The sequence below is a fragment of the Melospiza georgiana genome, chromosome 8 (genome assembly GCF_028018845.1).
Source record: "Melospiza georgiana isolate bMelGeo1 chromosome 8, bMelGeo1.pri, whole genome shotgun sequence".
In the NCBI taxonomy this organism is placed as follows: Eukaryota; Metazoa; Chordata; class Aves; order Passeriformes; family Passerellidae; genus Melospiza; species Melospiza georgiana.
The window spans coordinates 33,221,711-33,247,943 of NC_080437.1; the positions used below are offsets into that span (position 1 = coordinate 33,221,711).

Here is a 26,233-nt window from a genome sequence, read left to right on the forward strand (position 1 = left end):
CTACAGAGAGCCCCATCTCCATTCCTTCAGGTGAGTCTGAATTTCTCCTGGTTTTTCTGGCTGGTGCTTTTCACAGAAACAAGTAGTGCCTCAGAGTTGGATGTCTGGTTTTCTCCGTAGGAGAGGAGAAACCAGGAAAAGCAGTTTAATATAGCCGAGACTGGGAGTTGTGGTGGCCTGAAATTCATGGAGTGATTTGTCTGTGGCAAGAGAAAATGCCTTTGTGCTAAAATCTCTTCCCACGTTTTCCACACCTCCTTCTCTCCCAGGTGCCACCATCAGCCTGGTGAACGGCGGGAGCCGCTGCGAGGGTCGCGTGGAGATTTCCCACTCTGGGGGCCGGGGCACTGTCTGTGATGATGGCTGGGACATGAGCGATGCCCAGGTGGTGTGCAGGCAGCTGGGATGTGGAGATGCTGTTTCTGCAACATCAGGGGCCTCCTTTGGACAAGGCAGTGGCAGCATCTACCTGGACGATGTGAACTGTGCAGGCTGGGAGTCATCCATCTTCCAGTGCAGCCACCGTGGTTGGGGCGTCCACAATTGCGGCCACAATGAAGATGCTGGTGTTGTGTGTTCAGGTACCACGGGTTTCACTGCCTGCATGCTTGGACTCATTCAGAAAGTGACCTTTCATGGCTGGGGATAGGTGTGGGATTGTGTTTTTGGTGTATCCCACCATGGGGACTGTTTCGCGTACACCCCCGGGCTCTCCATGGCCCCTGTGCCAAGCTGGCAGCAACGTGCCCAGCACTGGGAGAAAGGCAAACATGGATCTCCATCCAACAGGCCTCACCTGCCTCTTTCCTTTCCTCCCCTACAGCTGCCAGAAGCACAACTACATTCAGCCCCATCTCCGTTCCTTCAGGTGGGTCTGAATTTCTCCTGTTTTTTATGGCCATTGCTTCTTGCAGAAAGAAGTAGTTCCTCAGAGTTTGATGTCTCGTTTTCTCCATAGGAGTGGAGAGGGCAGGAAAAGCAGTTTAATACAGCTGAGATTGGGAGTTGTGGTGGCCTGAAATTCATAGAGTGATTTCTCTCTGTGGTAAGAGGAAATGCCTTTGTGCTAAAATCTCTTCCCACGTTTTCCACACCTCCTTCTCTCCCAGGTGCCACCATCAGCCTGGTGAACGGCGGGAGCCGCTGCGAGGGTCGCGTGGAGATTTCCCACTCTGGGGGCCGGGGCACTGTCTGTGATGATGACTGGGACCTGAGCGATGCCCAGGTGGTGTGCAGGCAGCTGGGATGTGGAGATGCTGTTTCTGCAACATCAGGGGCCTACTTTGGACAAGGCAGTGGCAGCATCTACCTGGACGATGTGAACTGTGCAGGCTGGGAGTCATCCATCTTCCAGTGCAGCCACCGTGGTTGGGGCGTCCACAATTGTGGCCACAGTGAAGATGCTGGTGTTGTGTGCTCAGGTACCACTGGTTTGACTGCCTGCATACTATGAATTTTTCAGAGAGTGGTCTGAATTAGCTGGAATTAGATGATTTGTTGGGGATGAGGGCAGGGTCATATTTTTGGTTGCTCCCACCATGAGAGACCATTCTGGTGACACTCCTAGGCTCTCCATGGCCCGTGTGCCAAGCTGGCAGCAACGTGTCCAGCACTGGGAGAAAGGCAGGCGTGGATCCTCATCCAACAGGCCTCACCGGCCTCTTTCTTTTCCTCCCCTACAGATGCTGCCAACATAACTACAGACAACCCCTTCATCTCTAATTCTTCAGGTGGGTCTGAATTTCTCCTGCGCTTTCTGGCTGCTGCTTTCTGCAGAAACAATTAGTGCCTCAGTGGTTGGGGCTTAGTCTCCTCTAAGGGAGAGCAGAGCTTGGGAAAAGCACAGCAGAATACAGCTGTGACTGAGAGCTGCAATGGGATCAGAATCACCCGCCTTAAAGTGCAGCCACAGTGGCTGGGGCGTCCACAATTGTGGCCACAGTGAAGATGCTGGTGTTGTGTGCTCAGGTACCACTGGTATGGCTGCCTGCAGGCTGGGAACTCTTTCAGGCAGTGTCCCCTCCTGGCTGGATATGGATGTGTGATGGGGATTATGTTTTTGGTTGGTCCCTCCTTGAGAGACCATTCTGCTGACATGCCCAGGCTCTCCATTGCCCATGTGCCAAGCTGGCAGCAACGTGCCCAGCACTGGGAGAAAGGCAGACATGGATCTCCATCCAACAGGCCTCACCTGCCTTTTTCATTCCTTTCCTCCCAAACAGATGCTGCAAGAATAACTACAGAGAGCCCCATCTCCATTCCTTCAGGTGAGTCTGAATTTCTCCTGGTTTTTCTGGCTGGTGCTTTTCACAGAAACAAGTAGTGCCTCAGAGTTGGATGTCTGGTTTTCTCCGTAGGAGAGGAGAAACCAGGAAAAGCAGTTTAATATAGCCGAGACTGGGAGTTGTGGTGGCCTGAAATTCATGGAGTGATTTGTCTGTGGCAAGAGAAAATGCCTTTGTGCTAAAATCTCTTCCCACGTTTTCCACACCTCCTTCTCTCCCAGGTGCCACCATCAGCCTGGTGAACGGCGGGAGCCGCTGCGAGGGTCGCGTGGAGATTTCCCACTCTGGGGGCCGGGGCACTGTCTGTGATGATGGCTGGGACATGAGCGATGCCCAGGTGGTGTGCAGGCAGCTGGGATGTGGAGATGCTGTTTCTGCAACATCAGGGGCCTCCTTTGGACAAGGCAGTGGCAGCATCTACCTGGACGATGTGAACTGCACAGGCTGGGAGTCATCCATCTTCCAGTGCAGCCACCGTGGTTGGGGCGTCCACAATTGCGGCCACAATGAAGATGCTGGTGTTGTGTGTTCAGGTACCACGGGTTTCACTGCCTGCATGCTTGGACTCATTCAGAAAGTGACCTTTCATGGCTGGGGATAGGTGTGGGATTGTGTTTTTGGTGTATCCCACCATGGGGACTGTTTCGCGTACACCCCTGGGCTCTCCATTGCCTATGTGCCAAGCTGGCAGCAACGTGCCCAGCACTGGGAGAAAGGCAAACATGGATCTCCATCCAACAGGCCTCACCTGCCTCTTTCCTTTCCTCCCCTACAGCTGCCAGAAGCACAACTACATTCAGCCCCATCTCCGTTCCTTCAGGTGGGTCTGAATTTCTCCTGTTTTTTATGGCCATTGCTTCTTGCAGAAAGAAGTAGTTCCTCAGAGTTTGATGTCTCGTTTTCTCCATAGGAGTGGAGAGGGCAGGAAAAGCAGTTTAATACAGCTGAGATTGGGAGTTGTGGTGGCCTGAAATTCATAGAGTGATTTCTCTCTGTGGTAAGAGGAAATGCCTTTGTGCTAAAATCTCTTCCCACGTTTTCCACACCTCCTTCTCTCCCAGGTGCCACCATCAGCCTGGTGAACGGCGGGAGCCGCTGCGAGGGTCGCGTGGAGATTTCCCACTCTGGGGGCCGGGGCACTGTCTGTGATGATGGCTGGGACCTGAGCGATGCCCAGGTGGTGTGCAGGCAGCTGGGATGTGGAGATGCTGTTTCTGCAACATCAGGGGCCTACTTTGGACAAGGCAGTGGCAGCATCTACCTGGACGATGTGAACTGTGCAGGCTGGGAGTCATCCATCTTCCAGTGCAGCCACCGTGGTTGGGGCGTCCACAATTGCGGCCACAATGAAGATGCTGGTGTTGTGTGCTCAGGTACCACTGGTTTGACTGCCTGCATACTATGAATTTTTCAGAGAGTGGTCTGAATTAGCTGGAATTAGATGATTTGTTGGGGATGAGGGCAGGGTCATATTTTTGGTTGCTCCCACCATGAGAGACCATTCTGGTGACACTCCTAGGCTCTCCATGGCCCGTGTGCCAAGCTGGCAGCAACGTGTCCAGCACTGGGAGAAAGGCAGGCGTGGATCCTCATCCAACAGGCCTCACCGGCCTCTTTCTTTTCCTCCCCTACAGATGCTGCCAACATAACTACAGACAACCCCTTCATCTCTAATTCTTCAGGTGGGTCTGAATTTCTCCTGCGCTTTCTGGCTGCTGCTTTCTGCAGAAACAATTAGTGCCTCAGTGGTTGGGGCTTAGTCTCCTCTAAGGGAGAGCAGAGCTTGGGAAAAGCACAGCAGAATACAGCTGTGACTGAGAGCTGCAATGGGATCAGAATCACCCGCCTTAAAGTGCAGCCACAGTGGCTGGGGCGTCCACAATTGTGGCCACAGTGAAGATGCTGGTGTTGTGTGCTCAGGTACCACTGGTATGGCTGCCTGCAGGCTGGGAACTCTTTCAGGCAGTGTCCCCTCCTGGCTGGATATGGATGTGTGATGGGGATTATGTTTTTGGTTGGTCCCTCCTTGAGAGACCATTCTGCTGACATGCCCAGGCTCTCCATTGCCCATGTGCCAAGCTGGCAGCAACGTGCCCAGCACTGGGAGAAAGGCAGACATGGATCTCCATCCAACAGGCCTCACCTGCCTTTTTCATTCCTTTCCTCCCAAACAGATGCTGCAAGAATAACTACAGAGAGCCCCATCTCCATTCCTTCAGGTGAGTCTGAATTTCTCCTGGTTTTTCTGGCTGGTGCTTTTCACAGAAACAAGTAGTGCCTCAGAGTTGGATGTCTGGTTTTCTCCGTAGGAGAGGAGAAACCAGGAAAAGCAGTTTAATATAGCCGAGACTGGGAGTTGTGGTGGCCTGAAATTCAGGGAGTGATTTGTCTGTGGCAAGAGAAAATGCCTTTGTGCTAAAATCTCTTCCCACGTTTTCCACACCTCCTTCTCTCCCAGGTGCCACCATCAGCCTGGTGAACGGCGGGAGCCGCTGCGAGGGTCGCGTGGAGATTTCCCACTCTGGGGGCTGGGGCACTGTCTGTGATGATGGCTGGGACATGAGCGATGCCCAGGTGGTGTGCAGGCAGCTGGGATGTGGAGATGCTGTTTCTGCAACATCAGGGGCCTCCTTTGGACAAGGCAATGGCAGCATCTACCTGGACGATGTGAACTGCACAGGCTGGGAGTCATCCATCTTCCAGTGCAGCCACCGTGGTTGGGGCGTCCACAATTGCGGCCACAATGAAGATGCTGGTGTTGTGTGTTCAGGTACCACGGGTTTGACTGCCTGCATGCTTGGACTCATTCAGAAAGTGACCTTTCATGGCTGGGGATAGGTGTGGGATTGTGTTTTTGGTGTATCCCACCATGGGGACTGTTTCGCGTACACCCCCGGGCTCTCCATGGCCCCTGTGCCAAGCTGGCAGCAACGTGCCCAGCACTGGGAGAAAGGCAAACATGGATCTCCATCCAACAGGCCTCACCTGCCTCTTTCCTTTCCTCCCCTACAGCTGCCAGAAGCACAACTACATTCAGCCCCATCTCCGTTCCTTCAGGTGGGTCTGAATTTCTCCTGTTTTTTATGGCCATTGCTTCTTGCAGAAAGAAGTAGTTCCTCAGAGTTTGATGTCTCGTTTTCTCCATAGGAGTGGAGAGGGCAGGAAAAGCAGTTTAATACAGCTGAGATTGGGAGTTGTGGTGGCCTGAAATTCATAGAGTGATTTCTCTCTGTGGTAAGAGGAAATGCCTTTGTGCTAAAATCTCTTCCCACGTTTTCCACACCTCCTTCTCTCCCAGGTGCCACCATCAGCCTGGTGAACGGCGGGAGCCGCTGCGAGGGTCGCGTGGAGATTTCCCACTCTGGGGGCCGGGGCACTGTCTGTGATGATGACTGGGACCTGAGCGATGCCCAGGTGGTGTGCAGGCAGCTGGGATGTGGAGATGCTGTTTCTGCAACATCAGGGGCCTCCTTTGGACAAGGCAGTGGCAGCATCTACCTGGACGATGTGAACTGTGCAGGCTGGGAGTCATCCATCTTCCAGTGCAGCCACCGTGGTTGGGGCGTCCACAATTGTGGCCACAGTGAAGATGCTGGTGTTGTGTGTTCAGGTACAACGGGTTTGACTGCCTGCATACTATGAATTTTTCAGAGAGTGGTCTGAATTAGCTGGAATTAGATGATTTGTTGGGGATGAGGGCAGGGTCATATTTTTGGTTGCTCCCACCATGAGAGACCATTCTGGTGACACTCCTAGGCTCTCCATGGCCCGTGTGCCAAGCTGGCAGCAACGTGTCCAGCACTGGGAGAAAGGCAGGCGTGGATCCTCATCCAACAGGCCTCACCGGCCTCTTTCTTTTCCTCCCCTACAGATGCTGCCAACATAACTACAGACAACCCCTTCATCTCTAATTCTTCAGGTGGGTCTGAATTTCTCCTGCGCTTTCTGGCTGCTGCTTTCTGCAGAAACAATTAGTGCCTCAGTGGTTGGGGCTTAGTCTCCTCTAAGGGAGAGCAGAGCTTGGGAAAAGCACAGCAGAATACAGCTGTGACTGAGAGCTGCAATGGGATCAGAATCACCCACCTTAAAGTGCAGCCACAGTGGCTGGGGCGTCCACAATTGTGGCCACAGTGAAGATGCTGGTGTTGTGTGCTCAGGTACCACTGGTATGGCTGCCTGCAGGCTGGGACTCTTTCAGGCAGTGTCCCCTCCTGGCTGGATATGGATGTGTGATGGGGATTATGTTTTTGGTTGGTCCCTCCTTGAGAGACCATTCTGCTGACATGCCCAGGCTCTCCATTGCCCATGTGCCAAGCTGGCAGCAACGTGCCCAGCACTGGGAGAAAGGCAGACATGGATCTCCATCCAACAGGCCTCACCTGCCTTTTTCATTCCTTTCCTCCCAAACAGATGCTGCAAGAATAACTACAGAGAGCCCCATCTCCATTCCTTCAGGTGAGTCTGAATTTCTCCTGGTTTTTCTGGCTGGTGCTTTTCACAGAAACAAGTAGTGCCTCAGAGTTGGATGTCTGGTTTTCTCCGTAGGAGAGGAGAAACCAGGAAAAGCCGTTTAATACAGCCGAGACTGGGAGTTGTGGTGGCCTGAAATTCATGGAGTGATTTGTCTGTGGCAAGAGAAAATGCCTTTGTGCTAAAATCTCTTCCCAAGTTTTCCACACCTCCTTCTCTCCCAGGTGCCACCATCAGCCTGGTGAACGGCGGGAGCCGCTGCGAGGGTCGCGTGGAGATTTCCCACTCTGGGGGCCGGGGCACTGTCTGTGATGATGACTGGGACATGAGCGATGCCCAGGTGGTGTGCAGGCAGCTGGGATGTGGAGATGCTGTTTCTGCAACATCAGGGGCCTCCTTTGGACAAGGCAGTGGCAGCATCTACCTGGATGATGTGAACTGTGCAGGCTGGGAGTCATCCATCTTCCAGTGCAGTCACCGTGGTTGGGGCGTCCACAATTGCGGCCACAATGAAGATGCTGGTGTTGTGTGCTCAGGTACCACGGGTTTGACTGCCTGCATGCTTGGACTCATTCAGAAAGTGACCTTTCATGGCTGGGGATAGGTGTGGGATTGTGTTTTTGGTGTATCCCACCATGGGGACTGTTTCGCGTACACCCCCGGGCTCTCCATGGCCCCTGTGCCAAGCTGGCAGCAACGTGCCCAGCACTGGGAGAAAGGCAAACATGGATCTCCATCCAACAGGCCTCACCTGCCTCTTTCCTTTCCTCCCCTACAGCTGCCAGAAGCACAACTACATTCAGCCCCATCTCCGTTCCTTCAGGTGGGTCTGAATTTCTCCTGTTTTTTATGGCCATTGCTTCTTGCAGAAAGAAGTAGTTCCTCAGAGTTTGATGTCTCGTTTTCTCCATAGGAGTGGAGAGGGCAGGAAAAGCAGTTTAATACAGCTGAGATTGGGAGTTGTGGTGGCCTGAAATTCATAGAGTGATTTCTCTCTGTGGTAAGAGGAAATGCCTTTGTGCTAAAATCTCTTCCCACGTTTTCCACACCTCCTTCTCTCCCAGGTGCCACCATCAGCCTGGTGAACGGCGGGAGCCGCTGCGAGGGTCGCGTGGAGATTTCCCACTCTGGGGGCCGGGGCACTGTCTGTGATGATGACTGGGACCTGAGCGATGCCCAGGTGGTGTGCAGGCAGCTGGGATGTGGAGATGCTGTTTCTGCAACATCAGGGGCCTCCTTTGGACAAGGCAGTGGCAGCATCTACCTGGACGATGTGAACTGTGCAGGCTGGGAGTCATCCATCTTCCAGTGCAGCCACCGTGGTTGGGGCGTCCACAATTGTGGCCACAGTGAAGATGCTGGTGTTGTGTGTTCAGGTACAACGGGTTTGACTGCCTGCATACTATGAATTTTTCAGAGAGTGGTCTGAATTAGCTGGAATTAGATGATTTGTTGGGGATGAGGGCAGGGTCATATTTTTGGTTGCTCCCACCATGAGAGACCATTCTGGTGACACTCCTAGGCTTTCCATGGCCCGTGTGCCAAGCTGGCAGCAACGTGTCCAGCACTGGGAGAAAGGCAGGCGTGGATCCTCATCCAACAGGCCTCACCGGCCTCTTTCTTTTCCTCCCCTACAGATGCTGCCAACATAACTACAGACAACCCCTTCATCTCTAATTCTTCAGGTGGGTCTGAATTTCTCCTGCGCTTTCTGGCTGCTGCTTTCTGCAGAAACAATTAGTGCCTCAGTGGTTGGGGCTTAGTCTCCTCTAAGGGAGAGCAGAGCTTGGGAAAAGCACAGCAGAATACAGCTGTGACTGAGAGCTGCAATGGGATCAGAATCACCCACCTTAAAGTGCAGCCACAGTGGCTGGGGCGTCCACAATTGTGGCCACAGTGAAGATGCTGGTGTTGTGTGCTCAGGTACCACTGGTATGGCTGCCTGCAGGCTGGGAACTCTTTCAGGCAGTGTCCCCTCCTGGCTGGATATGGATGTGTGATGGGGATTATGTTTTTGGTTGGTCCCTCCTTGAGAGACCATTCTGCTGACATGCCCAGGCTCTCCATTGCCCATGTGCCAAGCTGGCAGCAACGTGCCCAGCACTGGGAGAAAGGCAGACATGGATCTCCATCCAACAGGCCTCACCTGCCTTTTTCATTCCTTTCCTCCCAAACAGATGCTGCAAGAATAACTACAGAGAGCCCCATCTCCATTCCTTCAGGTGAGTCTGAATTTCTCCTGGTTTTTCTGGCTGGTGCTTTTCACAGAAACAAGTAGTGCCTCAGAGTTGGATGTCTGGTTTTCTCCGTAGGAGAGGAGAAACCAGGAAAAGCAGTTTAATATAGCCGAGACTGGGAGTTGTGGTGGCCTGAAATTCATGGAGTGATTTGTCTGTGGCAAGAGAAAATGCCTTTGTGCTAAAATCTCTTCCCACGTTTTCCACACCTCCTTCTCTCCCAGGTGCCACCATCAGCCTGGTGAACGGCGGGAGCCGCTGCGAGGGTCGCGTGGAGATTTCCCACTCTGGGGGCCGGGGCACTGTCTGTGATGATGGCTGGGACATGAGCGATGCCCAGGTGGTGTGCAGGCAGCTGGGATGTGGAGATGCTGTTTCTGCAACATCAGGGGCCTCCTTTGGACAAGGCAGTGGCAGCATCTACCTGGACGATGTGAACTGTGCAGGCTGGGAGTCATCCATCTTCCAGTGCAGCCACCGTGGTTGGGGCGTCCACAATTGCGGCCACAATGAAGATGCTGGTGTTGTGTGTTCAGGTACCACGGGTTTGACTGCCTGCATGCTTGGACTCATTCAGAAAGTGACCTTTCATGGCTGGGGATAGGTGTGGGATTGTGTTTTTGGTGTATCCCACCATGGGGACTGTTTCGCGTACACCCCCGGGCTCTCCATGGCCCCTGTGCCAAGCTGGCAGCAACGTGCCCAGCACTGGGAGAAAGGCAAACATGGATCTCCATCCAACAGGCCTCACCTGCCTCTTTCCTTTCCTCCCCTACAGCTGCCAGAAGCACAACTACATTCAGCCCCATCTCCGTTCCTTCAGGTGGGTCTGAATTTCTCCTGTTTTTTATGGCCATTTCTTCTTGCAGAAAGAAGTAGTTCCTCAGAGTTTGATGTCTCGTTTTCTCCATAGGAGTGGAGAGGGCAGGAAAAGCAGTTTAATACAGCTGAGATTGGGAGTTGTGGTGGCCTGAAATTCATAGAGTGATTTCTCTCTGTGGTAAGAGGAAATGCCTTTGTGCTAAAATCTCTTCCCACGTTTTCCACACCTCCTTCTCTCCCAGGTGCCACCATCAGCCTGGTGAACGGCGGGAGCCGCTGCGAGGGTCGCGTGGAGATTTCCCACTCTGGGGGCCGGGGCACTGTCTGTGATGATGACTGGGACCTGAGCGATGCCCAGGTGGTGTGCAGGCAGCTGGGATGTGGAGATGCTGTTTCTGCAACATCAGGGGCCTACTTTGGACAAGGCAGTGGCAGCATCTACCTGGACGATGTGAACTGTGCAGGCTGGGAGTCATCCATCTTCCAGTGCAGCCACCGTGGTTGGGGCGTCCACAATTGTGGCCACAGTGAAGATGCTGGTGTTGTGTGTTCAGGTACCACGGGTTTGACTGCCTGCATACTATGAATTTTTCAGAGAGTGGTCTGAATTAGCTGGAATTAGATGATTTGTTGGGGATGAGGGCAGGGTCATATTTTTGGTTGCTCCCACCATGAGAGACCATTCTGGTGACACTCCTAGGCTCTCCATGGCCCGTGTGCCAAGCTGGCAGCAACGTGTCCAGCACTGGGAGAAAGGCAGGCGTGGATCCTCATCCAACAGGCCTCACCGGCCTCTTTCTTTTCCTCCCCTACAGATGCTGCCAACATAACTACAGACAACCCCTTCATCTCTAATTCTTCAGGTGGGTCTGAATTTCTCCTGCGCTTTCTGGCTGCTGCTTTCTGCAGAAACAATTAGTGCCTCAGTGGTTGGGGCTTAGTCTCCTCTAAGGGAGAGCAGAGCTTGGGAAAAGCACAGCAGAATACAGCTGTGACTGAGAGCTGCAATGGGATCAGAATCACCCACCTTAAAGTGCAGCCACAGTGGCTGGGGCGTCCACAATTGTGGCCACAGTGAAGATGCTGGTGTTGTGTGCTCAGGTACCACTGGTATGGCTGCCTGCAGGCTGGGACTCTTTCAGGCAGTGTCCCCTCCTGGCTGGATATGGATGTGTGATGGGGATTATGTTTTTGGTTGGTCCCTCCTTGAGAGACCATTCTGCTGACATGCCCAGGCTCTCCATTGCCCATGTGCCAAGCTGGCAGCAACGTGCCCAGCACTGGGAGAAAGGCAGACATGGATCTCCATCCAACAGGCCTCACCTGCCTTTTTCATTCCTTTCCTCCCAAACAGATGCTGCAAGAATAACTACAGAGAGCCCCATCTCCATTCCTTCAGGTGAGTCTGAATTTCTCCTGGTTTTTCTGGCTGGTGCTTTTCACAGAAACAAGTAGTGCCTCAGAGTTGGATGTCTGGTTTTCTCCGTAGGAGAGGAGAAACCAGGAAAAGCCGTTTAATACAGCCGAGACTGGGAGTTGTGGTGGCCTGAAATTCATGGAGTGATTTGTCTGTGGCAAGAGAAAATGCCTTTGTGCTAAAATCTCTTCCCAAGTTTTCCACACCTCCTTCTCTCCCAGGTGCCACCATCAGCCTGGTGAACGGCGGGAGCCGCTGCGAGGGTCGCGTGGAGATTTCCCACTCTGGGGGCCGGGGCACTGTCTGTGATGATGACTGGGACATGAGCGATGCCCAGGTGGTGTGCAGGCAGCTGGGATGTGGAGATGCTGTTTCTGCAACATCAGGGGCCTACTTTGGACAAGGCAGTGGCAGCATCTACCTGGATGATGTGAACTGTGCAGGCTGGGAGTCATCCATCTTCCAGTGCAGTCACCGTGGTTGGGGCGTCCACAATTGCGGCCACAATGAAGATGCTGGTGTTGTGTGCTCAGGTACCACGGGTTTGACTGCCTGCATGCTTGGACTCATTCAGAAAGTGACCTTTCATGGCTGGGGATAGGTGTGGGATTGTGTTTTTGGTGTATCCCACCATGGGGACTGTTTCGCGTACACCCCCGGGCTCTCCATGGCCCCTGTGCCAAGCTGGCAGCAACGTGCCCAGCACTGGGAGAAAGGCAAACATGGATCTCCATCCAACAGGCCTCACCTGCCTCTTTCCTTTCCTCCCCTACAGCTGCCAGAAGCACAACTACATTCAGCCCCATCTCCGTTCCTTCAGGTGGGTCTGAATTTCTCCTGTTTTTTATGGCCATTGCTTCTTGCAGAAAGAAGTAGTTCCTCAGAGTTTGATGTCTCGTTTTCTCCATAGGAGTGGAGAGGGCAGGAAAAGCAGTTTAATACAGCTGAGATTGGGAGTTGTGGTGGCCTGAAATTCATAGAGTGATTTCTCTCTGTGGTAAGAGGAAATGCCTTTGTGCTAAAATCTCTTCCCACGTTTTCCACACCTCCTTCTCTCCCAGGTGCCACCATCAGCCTGGTGAACGGCGGGAGCCGCTGCGAGGGTCGCGTGGAGATTTCCCACTCTGGGGGCCGGGGCACTGTCTGTGATGATGACTGGGACCTGAGCGATGCCCAGGTGGTGTGCAGGCAGCTGGGATGTGGAGATGCTGTTTCTGCAACATCAGGGGCCTCCTTTGGACAAGGCAGTGGCAGCATCTACCTGGACGATGTGAACTGTGCAGGCTGGGAGTCATCCATCTTCCAGTGCAGCCACCGTGGTTGGGGCGTCCACAATTGTGGCCACAGTGAAGATGCTGGTGTTGTGTGTTCAGGTACAACGGGTTTGACTGCCTGCATACTATGAATTTTTCAGAGAGTGGTCTGAATTAGCTGGAATTAGATGATTTGTTGGGGATGAGGGCAGGGTCATATTTTTGGTTGCTCCCACCATGAGAGACCATTCTGGTGACACTCCTAGGCTCTCCATGGCCCGTGTGCCAAGCTGGCAGCAACGTGTCCAGCACTGGGAGAAAGGCAGGCGTGGATCCTCATCCAACAGGCCTCACCGGCCTCTTTCTTTTCCTCCCCTACAGATGCTGCCAACATAACTACAGACAACCCCTTCATCTCTAATTCTTCAGGTGGGTCTGAATTTCTCCTGCGCTTTCTGGCTGCTGCTTTCTGCAGAAACAATTAGTGCCTCAGTGGTTGGGGCTTAGTCTCCTCTAAGGGAGAGCAGAGCTTGGGAAAAGCACAGCAGAATACAGCTGTGACTGAGAGCTGCAATGGGATCAGAATCACCCACCTTAAAGTGCAGCCACAGTGGCTGGGGCGTCCACAATTGTGGCCACAGTGAAGATGCTGGTGTTGTGTGCTCAGGTACCACTGGTATGGCTGCCTGCAGGCTGGGACTCTTTCAGGCAGTGTCCCCTCCTGGCTGGATATGGATGTGTGATGGGGATTATGTTTTTGGTTGGTCCCTCCTTGAGAGACCATTCTGCTGACATGCCCAGGCTCTCCATTGCCCATGTGCCAAGCTGGCAGCAACGTGCCCAGCACTGGGAGAAAGGCAGACATGGATCTCCATCCAACAGGCCTCACCTGCCTTTTTCATTCCTTTCCTCCCAAACAGATGCTGCAAGAATAACTACAGAGAGCCCCATCTCCATTCCTTCAGGTGAGTCTGAATTTCTCCTGGTTTTTCTGGCTGGTGCTTTTCACAGAAACAAGTAGTGCCTCAGAGTTGGATGTCTGGTTTTCTCCGTAGGAGAGGAGAAACCAGGAAAAGCAGTTTAATACAGCCGAGACTGGGAGTTGTGGTGGCCTGAAATTCATGGAGTGATTTGTCTGTGGCAAGAGAAAATGCCTTTGTGCTAAAATCTCTTCCCAAGTTTTCCACACTTCCTTCTCTCCCAGGTGCCACCATCAGCCTGGTGAACGGCGGGAGCCGCTGCGAGGGTCGCGTGGAGATTTCCCACTCTGGGGGCCGGGGCACTGTCTGTGATGATGACTGGGACATGAGCGATGCCCAGGTGGTGTGCAGGCAGCTGGGATGTGGAGATGCTGTTTCTGCAACATCAGGGGCCTACTTTGGACAAGGCAGTGGCAGCATCTACCTGGATGATGTGAACTGTGCAGGCTGGGAGTCATCCATCTTCCAGTGCAGTCACCGTGGTTGGGGCGTCCACAATTGCGGCCACAATGAAGATGCTGGTGTTGTGTGCTCAGGTACCACGGGTTTCACTGCCTGCATGCTTGGACTCATTCAGAAAGTGACCTTTCATGGCTGGGGATAGGTGGGGGATTGTGTTTTTGGTGTATCCCACCATGGGGACTGTTTCGCGTACACCCCCGGGCTCTCCATGGCCCCTGTGCCAAGCTGGCAGCAACGTGCCCAGCACTGGGAGAAAGGCAAACATGGATCTCCATCCAACAGGCCTCACCTGCCTCTTTCCTTTCCTCCCCTACAGCTGCCAGAAGCACAACTACATTCAGCCCCATCTCCGTTCCTTCAGGTGGGTCTGAATTTCTCCTGTTTTTTATGGCCATTGCTTCTTGCAGAAAGAAGTAGTTCCTCAGAGTTTGATGTCTCGTTTTCTCCATAGGAGTGGAGAGGGCAGGAAAAGCAGTTTAATACAGCTGAGATTGGGAGTTGTGGTGGCCTGAAATTCATAGAGTGATTTCTCTCTGTGGTAAGAGGAAATGCCTTTGTGCTAAAATCTCTTCCCACGTTTTCCACACCTCCTTCTCTCCCAGGTGCCACCATCAGCCTGGTGAACGGCGGGAGCCGCTGCGAGGGTCGCGTGGAGATTTCCCACTCTGGGGGCCGGGGCACTGTCTGTGATGATGACTGGGACATGAGCGATGCCCAGGTGGTGTGCAGGCAGCTGGGATGTGGAGATGCTGTTTCTGCAACATCAGGGGCCTCCTTTGGACAAGGCAGTGGCAGCATCTACCTGGACGATGTGAACTGCACAGGCTGGGAGTCATCCATCTTCCAGTGCAGCCACCGTGGTTGGGGCGTCCACAATTGTGGCCACAGTGAAGATGCTGGTGTTGTGTGTTCAGGTACAACGGGTTTGACTGCCTGCATACTATGAATTTTTCAGAGAGTGGTCTGAATTAGCTGGAATTAGATGATTTGTTGGGGATGAGGGCAGGGTCATATTTTTGGTTGCTCCCACCATGAGAGACCATTCTGGTGACACTCCTAGGCTCTCCATGGCCCGTGTGCCAAGCTGGCAGCAACGTGTCCAGCACTGGGAGAAAGGCAGGCGTGGATCCTCATCCAACAGGCCTCACCGGCCTCTTTCTTTTCCTCCCCTACAGATGCTGCCAACATAACTACAGACAACCCCTTCATCTCTAATTCTTCAGGTGGGTCTGAATTTCTCCTGCGCTTTCTGGCTGCTGCTTTCTGCAGAAACAATTAGTGCCTCAGTGGTTGGGGCTTAGTCTCCTCTAAGGGAGAGCAGAGCTTGGGAAAAGCACAGCAGAATACAGCTGTGACTGAGAGCTGCAATGGGATCAGAATCACCCGCCTTAAAGTGCAGCCACAGTGGCTGGGGCGTCCACAATTGTGGCCACAGTGAAGATGCTGGTGTTGTGTGCTCAGGTACCACTGGTATGGCTGCCTGCAGGCTGGGAACTCTTTCAGGCAGTGTCCCCTCCTGGCTGGATATGGATGTGTGATGGGGATTATGTTTTTGGTTGGTCCCTCCTTGAGAGACCATTCTGCTGACATGCCCAGGCTCTCCATTGCCCATGTGCCAAGCTGGCAGCAACGTGCCCAGCACTGGGAGAAAGGCAGACATGGATCTCCATCCAACAGGCCTCACCTGCCTTTTTCATTCCTTTCCTCCCAAACAGATGCTGCAAGAATAACTACAGAGAGCCCCATCTCCATTCCTTCAGGTGAGTCTGAATTTCTCCTGGTTTTTCTGGCTGGTGCTTTTCACAGAAACAAGTAGTGCCTCAGAGTTGGATGTCTGGTTTTCTCCGTAGGAGAGGAGAAACCAGGAAAAGCAGTTTAATATAGCCGAGACTGGGAGTTGTGGTGGCCTGAAATTCATGGAGTGATTTGTCTGTGGCAAGAGAAAATGCCTTTGTGCTAAAATCTCTTCCCACGTTTTCCACACCTCCTTCTCTCCCAGGTGCCACCATCAGCCTGGTGAACGGCGGGAGCCGCTGCGAGGGTCGCGTGGAGATTTCCCACTCTGGGGGCCGGGGCACTGTCTGTGATGATGGCTGGGACATGAGCGATGCCCAGGTGGTGTGCAGGCAGCTGGGATGTGGAGATGCTGTTTCTGCAACATCAGGGGCCTCCTTTGGACAAGGCAATGGCAGCATCTACCTGGACGATGTGAACTGCACAGGCTGGGAGTCATCCATCTTCCAGTGCAGCCACCGTGGTTGGGGCATCCACAATTGCGGCCACAATGAAGATGCTGGTGTTGTGTGTTCAGGTACCACGGGTTTGACTGCCTGCATGCTTGGACTCATTCAGAAAGTGACCTTTCATGGCTGGGGATAGGTGTGGGATTGTGTTTTTGGTGTATCCCACCATGGGGACTGTTTCGCGTACACCCCCGGGCTCTCCATGGCCCCTGTGCCAAGCTGGCAGCAACGTGCCCAGCACTGGGAGAAAGGCAAACATGGATCTCCATCCAACAGGCCTCACCTGCCTCTTTCCTTTCCTCCCCTACAGCTGCCACAAGCACAACTACATTCAGCCCCATCTCCGTTCCTTCAGGTGGGTCTGAATTTCTCCTGTTTTTTATAGCCATTGCTTCTTGCAGAAACAAGTAGTTCCTCAGAGTTTGATGTGTGCTTTTCTCCATAAGAGAGGAGAGGGCAGGAAAAGCAGTTTAATACAGCTGAGATTGGGAGTTGTGGTGGCCTGAAATTCATAGAGTGATTTCTCTCTGTGGCAAGAGAAAATGCCTTTGTGCTAAAATCTCTTCCCAAGTTTTCCACACCTCCTTCTCTCCCAGGTGCCACCATCAGCCTGGTGAACGGCGGGAGCCGCTGCGAGGGTCGCGTGGAGATTTCCCACTCTGGGGGCCGGGGCACTGTCTGTGATGATGACTGGGACCTGAGCGATGCCCAGGTGGTGTGCAGGCAGCTGGGATGTGGAGATGCTGTTTCTGCAACATCAGGGGCCTCCTTTGGACAAGGCAGTGGCAGCATCTACCTGGACGATGTGAACTGTGCAGGCTGGGAGTCATCCATCTTCCAGTGCAGCCACCGTGGTTGGGGCGTCCACAATTGTGGCCACAGTGAAGATGCTGGTGTTGTGTGTTCAGGTACAACGGGTTTGACTGCCTGCATACTATGAATTTTTCAGAGAGTGGTCTGAATTAGCTGGAATTAGATGATTTGTTGGGGATGAGGGCAGGGTCATATTTTTGGTTGCTCCCACCATGAGAGACCATTCTGGTGACACTCCCAGGCTCTCCATGGCCCGTGTGCCAAGCTGGCAGCAACGTGTCCGGCACTGGGAGAAAGGCAGGCGTGGATCCTCATCCAACAGGCCTCACCGGCCTCTTTCTTTTCCTCCCCTACAGATGCTGCCAACATAACTACAGACAATCCCTTCATCTCTAATTCTTCAGGTGGGTCTGAATTTCTCCTGCGCTTTCTGGCTGCTACTTTCTGCAGAAACAATTAGTGCCTCAGTGGTTGGGGCTTAGTCTCCTCTAAGGGAGAGCAGAGCTTGGGAAAAGCACAGCAGAATACAGCTGTGACTGAGAGCTGCAATGGGATCAGAATCACCCACCTTAAAGTGCAGCCACAGTGGCTGGGGCATCCACAATTGTGGCCACAGTGAAGATGCTGGTGTTGTGTGCTCAGGTACCACTGGTATGGCTGCCTGCAGGCTGGGACTCTTTCAGGCAGTGTCCCCTCCTGGCTGGATATGGATGTGTGATGGGGATTATGTTTTTGGTTGTTCCCTCCTTGAGAGACCATTCTGCTGACATGCCCAGGCTCTCCATTGCCCATGTCCCAAGCTGGCAGCAACGTGCCCAGCACTGGGAGAAAGGCAGACATGGATCTCCATCCAACAGGCCTCACCTGCCTTTTTCATTCCTTTCCTCCCAAACAGATGCTGCAAGAATAACTACAGAGAGCCCCATCTCCATTCCTTCAGGTGAGTCTGAATTTCTCCTGGTTTTTCTGGCTGGTGCTTTTCACAGAAACAAGTAGTGCCCTAGAGATGGATGTCTGGTTTTCTCCGTAGGAGAGGAGAAACCAGGAAAAGCAGTTTAATACAGCCGAGATTGGGAGTTGTGGTGGCCTGAAATTCAGGGAGTGATTTGTCTGTGGCAAGAGAAAATGCCTTTGTGCTAAAATCTCTTCCCACGTTTTCCACACCTCCTTCTCTCCCAGGTGCCACCATCAGCCTGGTGAACGGCGGGAGCCGCTGCGAGGGTCGCGTGGAGATTTCCCACTCTGGGGGCCGGGGCACTGTCTGTGATGATGGCTGGGACCTGAGCGATGCCCAGGTGGTGTGCAGGCAGCTGGGATGTGGAGATGCTGTTTCTGCAACATCAGGGGCCTCCTTTGGACAAGGCAGTGGCAGCATCTACCTGGATGATGTGAACTGTGCAGGCTGGGAGTCATCCATCTTCCAGTGCAGCCACCGTGGCTGGGGCGTCCACAATTGCGGCCACAATGAAGATGCTGGTGTTGTGTGCTCAGGTACCACTGGTTTCACTGCCTGCATGCTTGGACTCATTCAGAAAGTGACCTTTCATGGCTGGGGATAGGTGGGGGATTGTGTTTTTGGTGCATCCCACCATGGGGACTGTTTCGCGTACACCCCCGGGCTCTCCATGGCCCATGTGCCAAGCTGGCAGCAACGTGCCCAGCACTGGGAGAAAGGCAAACATGGATCTCCATCCAACAGGCCTCACCTGCCTCTTTCCATTCCTCCCCTACAGCTGCCAGAAGCACAACTACATTCAGCCCCATCTCCATTCCTTCAGGTGGGTCTGAATTTCTCCTGTTTTTTATGGCCATTGCTTCTTGCAGAAAGAAGTAGTTCCTCAGAGTTTGATGTCTCGTTTTCTCCATAGGAGTGGAGAGGGCAGGAAAAGCAGTTTAATACAGCTGAGATTGGGAGTTGTGGTGGCCTGAAATTCATAGAGTGATTTCTCTCTGTGGTAAGAGGAAATGCCTTTGTGCTAAAATCTCTTCCCACGTTTTCCACACCTCCTTCTCTCCCAGGTGCCACCATCAGCCTGGTGAACGGCGGGAGCCGCTGCGAGGGTCGCGTGGAGATTTCCCACTCTGGGGGCCGGGGCACTGTCTGTGATGATGACTGGGACCTGAGCGATGCCCAGGTGGTGTGCAGGCAGCTGGGATGTGGAGATGCTGTTTCTGCAACATCAGGGGCCTACTTTGGACAAGGCAGTGGCAGCATCTACCTGGACGATGTGAACTGTGCAGGCTGGGAGTCATCCATCTTCCAGTGCAGCCACCGTGGTTGGGGCGTCCACAATTGTGGCCACAGTGAAGATGCTGGTGTTGTGTGTTCAGGTACCACGGGTTTGACTGCCTGCATACTATGAATTTTTCAGAGAGTGGTCTGAATTAGCTGGAATTAGATGATTTGTTGGGGATGAGGGCAGGGTCATATTTTTGGTTGCTCCCACCATGAGAGACCATTCTGGTGACACTCCCAGGCTCTCCATGGCCCGTGTGCCAAGCTGGCAGCAACGTGTCCAGCACTGGGAGAAAGGCAGGCGTGGATCCTCATCCAACAGGCCTCACCGGCCTCTTTCTTTTCCTCCCCTACAGATGCTGCCAACATAACTACAGACAACCCCTTCATCTCTAATTCTTCAGGTGGGTCTGAATTTCTCCTGCGCTTTCTGGCTGCTGCTTTCTGCAGAAACAATTAGTGCCACAGTGGTTGGGGCTTAGTCTCCTCTAAGGGAGAGCAGAGCTTGGGAAAAGCACAGCAGAATACAGCTGTGACTGAGAGCTGCAATGGGATCAGAATCACCCACCTTAAAGTGCAGCCACAGTGGCTGGGGCGTCCACAATTGTGGCCACAGTGAAGATGCTGGTGTTGTGTGCTCAGGTACCACTGGTATGGCTGCCTGCAGGCTGGGACTCTTTCAGGCAGTGTCCCCTCCTGGCTGGATATGGATGTGTGATGGGGATTATGTTTTTGGTTGTTCCCTCCTTGAGAGACCATTCTGCTGACATGCCCAGGCTCTCCATTGCCCATGTCCCAAGCTGGCAGCAACGTGCCCAGCACTGGGAGAAAGGCAGACATGGATCTCCATCCAACAGGCCTCACCTGCCTTTTTCATTCCTTTCCTCCCAAACAGATGCTGCAAGAATAACTACAGAGAGCCCCATCTCCATTCCTTCAGGTGAGTCTGAATTTCTCCTGGTTTTTCTGGCTGGTGCTTTTCACAGAAACAAGTAGTGCCCTAGAGATGGATGTCTGGTTTTCTCCGTAGGAGAGGAGAAACCAGGAAAAGCAGTTTAATACAGCCGAGATTGGGAGTTGTGGTGGCCTGAAATTCAGGGAGTGATTTGTCTGTGGCAAGAGAAAATGCCTTTGTGCTAAAATCTCTTCCCACGTTTTCCACACCTCCTTCTCTCCCAGGTGCCACCATCAGCCTGGTGAACGGCGGGAGCCGCTGCGAGGGTCGCGTGGAGATTTCCCACTCTGGGGGCCGGGGCACTGTCTGTGATGATGGCTGGGACCTGAGCGATGCCCAGGTGGTGTGCAGGCAGCTGGGATGTGGAGATGCTGTTTCTGCAACATCAGGGGCCTCCTTTGGACAAGGCAGTGGCAGCATCTACCTGGACGATGTGAACTGTGCAGGCTGGGAGTCATCCATCTTCCAGTGCAGCCACCGTGGCTGGGGCGTCCACAATTGCGGCCACAATGAAGATGCTGGTGTTGTGTGCTCAGGTACCACTGGTTTCACTGCCTGCATGCTTGGACTCATTCAGAAAGTGACCTTTCATGGCTGGGGATAGGTGTGGGATTGTGTTTTTGGTGCATCCCACCATGGGGACTGTTTCGCGTACACCCCCGGGCTCTCCATGGCCCATGTGCCAAGCTGGCAGCAACGTGCCCAGCACTGGGAGAAAGGCAAACATGGATCTCCATCCAACAGGCCTCACCTGCCTCTTTCCATTCCTCCCCTACAGCTGCCAGAAGCACAACTACATTCAGCCCCATCTCCATTCCTTCAGGTGGGTCTGAATTTCTCCTGTTTTTTATGGCCATTGCTTCTTGCAGAAAGAAGTAGTTCCTCAGAGTTTGATGTCTCGTTTTCTCCATAGGAGTGGAGAGGGCAGGAAAAGCAGTTTAATACAGCTGAGATTGGGAGTTGTGGTGGCCTGAAATTCATAGAGTGATTTCTCTCTGTGGTAAGAGGAAATGCCTTTGTGCTAAAATCTCTTCCCACGTTTTCCACACCTCCTTCTCTCCCAGGTGCCACCATCAGCCTGGTGAACGGCGGGAGCCGCTGCGAGGGTCGCGTGGAGATTTCCCACTCTGGGGGCCGGGGCACTGTCTGTGATGATGACTGGGACCTGAGCGATGCCCAGGTGGTGTGCAGGCAGCTGGGATGTGGAGATGCTGTTTCTGCAACATCAGGGGCCTCCTTTGGACAAGGCAGTGGCAGCATCTACCTGGACGATGTGAACTGTGCAGGCTGGGAGTCATCCATCTTCCAGTGCAGCCACCGTGGTTGGGGCGTCCACAATTGTGGCCACAGTGAAGATGCTGGTGTTGTGTGTTCAGGTACCACGGGTTTGACTGCCTGCATACTATGAATTTTTCAGAGAGTGGTCTGAATTAGCTGGAATTAGATGATTTGTTGGGGATGAGGGCAGGGTCATATTTTTGGTTGCTCCCACCATGAGAGACCATTCTGGTGACACTCCTAGGCTCTCCATGGCCCGTGTGCCAAGCTGGCAGCAACGTGTCCAGCACTGGGAGAAAGGCAGGCGTGGATCCTCATCCAACAGGCCTCACCGGCCTCTTTCTTTTCCTCCCCTACAGATGCTGCCAACATAACTACAGACAATCCCTTCATCTCTAATTCTTCAGGTGGGTCTGAATTTCTCCTGCGCTTTCTGGCTGCTACTTTCTGCAGAAACAATTAGTGCCTCAGTGGTTGGGGCTTAGTCTCCTCTAAGGGAGAGCAGAGCTTGGGAAAAGCACAGCAGAATACAGCTGTGACTGAGAGCTGCAATGGGATCAGAATCACCCACCTTAAAGTGCAGCCACAGTGGCTGGGGCATCCACAATTGTGGCCACAGTGAAGATGCTGGTGTTGTGTGCTCAGGTACCACTGGTATGGCTGCCTGCAGGCTGGGACTCTTTCAGGCAGTGTCCCCTCCTGGCTGGATATGGATGTGTGATGGGGATTATGTTTTTGGTTGTTCCCTCCTTGAGAGACCATTCTGCTGACATGCCCAGGCTCTCCATTGCCCATGTCCCAAGCTGGCAGCAACGTGCCCAGCACTGGGAGAAAGGCAGACATGGATCTCCATCCAACAGGCCTCACCTGCCTTTTTCATTCCTTTCCTCCCAAACAGATGCTGCAAGAATAACTACAGAGAGCCCCATCTCCATTCCTTCAGGTGAGTCTGAATTTCTCCTGGTTTTTCTGGCTGGTGCTTTTCACAGAAACAAGTAGTGCCCTAGAGATGGATGTCTGGTTTTCTCCGTAGGAGAGGAGAAACCAGGAAAAGCAGTTTAATACAGCCGAGATTGGGAGTTGTGGTGGCCTGAAATTCAGGGAGTGATTTGTCTGTGGCAAGAGAAAATGCCTTTGTGCTAAAATCTCTTCCCACGTTTTCCACACCTCCTTCTCTCCCAGGTGCCACCATCAGCCTGGTGAACGGCGGGAGCCGCTGCGAGGGTCGCGTGGAGATTTCCCACTCTGGGGGCCGGGGCACTGTCTGTGATGATGGCTGGGACCTGAGCGATGCCCAGGTGGTGTGCAGGCAGCTGGGATGTGGAGATGCTGTTTCTGCAACATCAGGGGCCTCCTTTGGACAAGGCAGTGGCAGCATCTACCTGGATGATGTGAACTGTGCAGGCTGGGAGTCATCCATCTTCCAGTGCAGCCACCGTGGCTGGGGCGTCCACAATTGCGGCCACAATGAAGATGCTGGTGTTGTGTGCTCAGGTACCACTGGTTTCACTGCCTGCATGCTTGGACTCATTCAGAAAGTGACCTTTCATGGCTGGGGATAGGTGGGGGATTGTGTTTTTGGTGCATCCCACCATGGGGACTGTTTCGCGTACACCCCCGGGCTCTCCATGGCCCATGTGCCAAGCTGGCAGCAACGTGCCCAGCACTGGGAGAAAGGCAAACATGGATCTCCATCCAACAGGCCTCACCTGCCTCTTTCCATTCCTCCCCTACAGCTGCCAGAAGCACAACTACATTCAGCCCCATCTCCATTCCTTCAGGTGGGTCTGAATTTCTCCTGTTTTTTATGGCCATTGCTTCTTGCAGAAAGAAGTAGTTCCTCAGAGTTTGATGTCTCGTTTTCTCCATAGGAGTGGAGAGGGCAGGAAAAGCAGTTTAATACAGCTGAGATTGGGAGTTGTGGTGGCCTGAAATTCATAGAGTGATTTCTCTCTGTGGTAAGAGGAAATGCCTTTGTGCTAAAATCTCTTCCCACGTTTTCCACACCTCCTTCTCTCCCAGGTGCCACCATCAGCCTGGTGAACGGCGGGAGCCGCTGCGAGGGTCGCGTGGAGATTTCCCACTCTGGGGGCCGGGGCACTGTCTGTGATGATGACTGGGACCTGAGCGATGCCCAGGTGGTGTGCAGGCAGCTGGGATGTGGAGATGCTGTTTCTGCAACATCAGGGGCCTACTTTGGACAAGGCAGTGGCAGCATCTACCTGGACGATGTGAACTGTGCAGGCTGGGAGTCATCCATCTTCCAGTGCAGCCACCGTGGTTGGGGCGTCCACAATTGTGGCCACAGTGAAGATGCTGGTGTTGTGTGTTCAGGTACCACGGGTTTGACTGCCTGCATACTATGAATTTTTCAGAGAGTGGTCTGAATTAGCTGGAATTAGATGATTTGTTGGGGATGAGGGCAGGGTCATATTTTTGGTTGCTCCCACCATGAGAGACCATTCTGGTGACACTCCCAGGCTCTCCATGGCCCGTGTGCCAAGCTGGCAGCAACGTGTCCAGCACTGGGAGAAAGGCAGGCGTGGATCCTCATCCAACAGGCCTCACCGGCCTCTTTCTTTTCCTCCCCTACAGATGCTGCCAACATAACTACAGACAACCCCTTCATCTCTAATTCTTCAGGTGGGTCTGAATTTCTCCTGCGCTTTCTGGCTGCTGCTTTCTGCAGAAACAATTAGTGCCACAGTGGTTGGGGCTTAGTCTCCTCTAAGGGAGAGCAGAGCTTGGGAAAAGCACAGCAGAATACAGCTGTGACTGAGAGCTGCAATGGGATCAGAATCACCCACCTTAAAGTGCAGCCACAGTGGCTGGGGCGTCCACAATTGTGGCCACAGTGAAGATGCTGGTGTTGTGTGCTCAGGTACCACTGGTATGGCTGCCTGCAGGCTGGGACTCTTTCAGGCAGTGTCCCCTCCTGGCTGGATATGGATGTGTGATGGGGATTATGTTTTTGGTTGTTCCCTCCTTGAGAGACCATTCTGCTGACATGCCCAGGCTCTCCATTGCCCATGTCCCAAGCTGGCAGCAACGTGCCCAGCACTGGGAGAAAGGCAGACATGGATCTCCATCCAACAGGCCTCACCTGCCTTTTTCATTCCTTTCCTCCCAAACAGATGCTGCAAGAATAACTACAGAGAGCCCCATCTCCATTCCTTCAGGTGAGTCTGAATTTCTCCTGGTTTTTCTGGCTGGTGCTTTTCACAGAAACAAGTAGTGCCCTAGAGATGGATGTCTGGTTTTCTCCGTAGGAGAGGAGAAACCAGGAAAAGCAGTTTAATACAGCCGAGATTGGGAGTTGTGGTGGCCTGAAATTCAGGGAGTGATTTGTCTGTGGCAAGAGAAAATGCCTTTGTGCTAAAATCTCTTCCCACGTTTTCCACACCTCCTTCTCTCCCAGGTGCCACCATCAGCCTGGTGAACGGCGGGAGCCGCTGCGAGGGTCGCGTGGAGATTTCCCACTCTGGGGGCCGGGGCACTGTCTGTGATGATGGCTGGGACCTGAGCGATGCCCAGGTGGTGTGCAGGCAGCTGGGATGTGGAGATGCTGTTTCTGCAACATCAGGGGCCTCCTTTGGACAAGGCAGTGGCAGCATCTACCTGGATGATGTGAACTGTGCAGGCTGGGAGTCATCCATCTTCCAGTGCAGCCACCGTGGCTGGGGCGTCCACAATTGCGGCCACAATGAAGATGCTGGTGTTGTGTGCTCAGGTACCACTGGTTTCACTGCCTGCATGCTTGGACTCATTCAGAAAGTGACCTTTCATGGCTGGGGATAGGTGTGGGATTGTGTTTTTGGTGCATCCCACCATGGGGACTGTTTCGCGTACACCCCCGGGCTCTCCATGGCCCATGTGCCAAGCTGGCAGCAACGTGCCCAGCACTGGGAGAAAGGCAAACATGGATCTCCATCCAACAGGCCTCACCTGCCTCTTTCCATTCCTCCCCTACAGCTGCCAGAAGCACAACTACATTCAGCCCCATCTCCATTCCTTCAGGTGGGTCTGAATTTCTCCTGTTTTTTATGGCCATTGCTTCTTGCAGAAAGAAGTAGTTCCTCAGAGTTTGATGTCTCGTTTTCTCCATAGGAGTGGAGAGGGCAGGAAAAGCAGTTTAATACAGCTGAGATTGGGAGTTGTGGTGGCCTGAAATTCATAGAGTGATTTCTCTCTGTGGTAAGAGGAAATGCCTTTGTGCTAAAATCTCTTCCCACGTTTTCCACACCTCCTTCTCTCCCAGGTGCCACCATCAGCCTGGTGAACGGCGGGAGCCGCTGCGAGGGTCGCGTGGAGATTTCCCACTCTGGGGGCCGGGGCACTGTCTGTGATGATGACTGGGACCTGAGCGATGCCCAGGTGGTGTGCAGGCAGCTGGGATGTGGAGATGCTGTTTCTGCAACATCAGGGGCCTCCTTTGGACAAGGCAGTGGCAGCATCTACCTGGACGATGTGAACTGTGCAGGCTGGGAGTCATCCATCTTCCAGTGCAGCCACCGTGGTTGGGGCGTCCACAATTGTGGCCACAGTGAAGATGCTGGTGTTGTGTGTTCAGGTACCACGGGTTTGACTGCCTGCATACTATGAATTTTTCAGAGAGTGGTCTGAATTAGCTGGAATTAGATGATTTGTTGGGGATGAGGGCAGGGTCATATTTTTGGTTGCTCCCACCATGAGAGACCATTCTGGTGACACTCCCAGGCTCTCCATGGCCCGTGTGCCAAGCTGGCAGCAACGTGTCCAGCACTGGGAGAAAGGCAGGCGTGG

The 26,233-nt window shown here is 53.4% G+C and overlaps 1 protein-coding gene across 1 annotated transcript in view; it reads left to right on the forward strand.

The window, feature by feature from the left end:
- DMBT1 (deleted in malignant brain tumors 1) overlaps positions 1–26,233 on the forward strand; it is a 96,850-nt gene that overhangs the window by 13,765 nt on the left and 56,852 nt on the right. Inside the window, exons 22-48 of the mRNA XM_058029701.1 lie at positions 270–590; positions 1,053–1,452; positions 2,463–2,827; positions 3,290–3,689; positions 4,700–5,064; positions 5,527–5,895; positions 6,157–6,204; positions 6,696–6,740; positions 6,980–7,300; positions 7,820–8,140; positions 9,217–9,537; positions 9,570–9,572; positions 10,057–10,377; positions 11,453–11,773; positions 12,293–12,613; positions 13,689–14,009; positions 14,472–14,871; positions 15,882–16,258; positions 16,766–17,108; positions 18,118–18,482; positions 18,945–19,322; positions 20,398–20,718; positions 21,181–21,580; positions 22,590–22,954; positions 23,417–23,816; positions 24,826–25,190; positions 25,653–26,030. Of these exons, the coding sequence (XP_057885684.1) occupies positions 270–590; positions 1,053–1,452; positions 2,463–2,827; positions 3,290–3,689; positions 4,700–5,064; positions 5,527–5,895; positions 6,157–6,204; positions 6,696–6,740; positions 6,980–7,300; positions 7,820–8,140; positions 9,217–9,537; positions 9,570–9,572; positions 10,057–10,377; positions 11,453–11,773; positions 12,293–12,613; positions 13,689–14,009; positions 14,472–14,871; positions 15,882–16,258; positions 16,766–17,108; positions 18,118–18,482; positions 18,945–19,322; positions 20,398–20,718; positions 21,181–21,580; positions 22,590–22,954; positions 23,417–23,816; positions 24,826–25,190; positions 25,653–26,030 (8,655 nt within the window). The remainder of the gene's footprint in view (positions 1–269; positions 591–1,052; positions 1,453–2,462; positions 2,828–3,289; positions 3,690–4,699; positions 5,065–5,526; positions 5,896–6,156; positions 6,205–6,695; positions 6,741–6,979; positions 7,301–7,819; positions 8,141–9,216; positions 9,538–9,569; positions 9,573–10,056; positions 10,378–11,452; positions 11,774–12,292; positions 12,614–13,688; positions 14,010–14,471; positions 14,872–15,881; positions 16,259–16,765; positions 17,109–18,117; positions 18,483–18,944; positions 19,323–20,397; positions 20,719–21,180; positions 21,581–22,589; positions 22,955–23,416; positions 23,817–24,825; positions 25,191–25,652; positions 26,031–26,233) is intronic.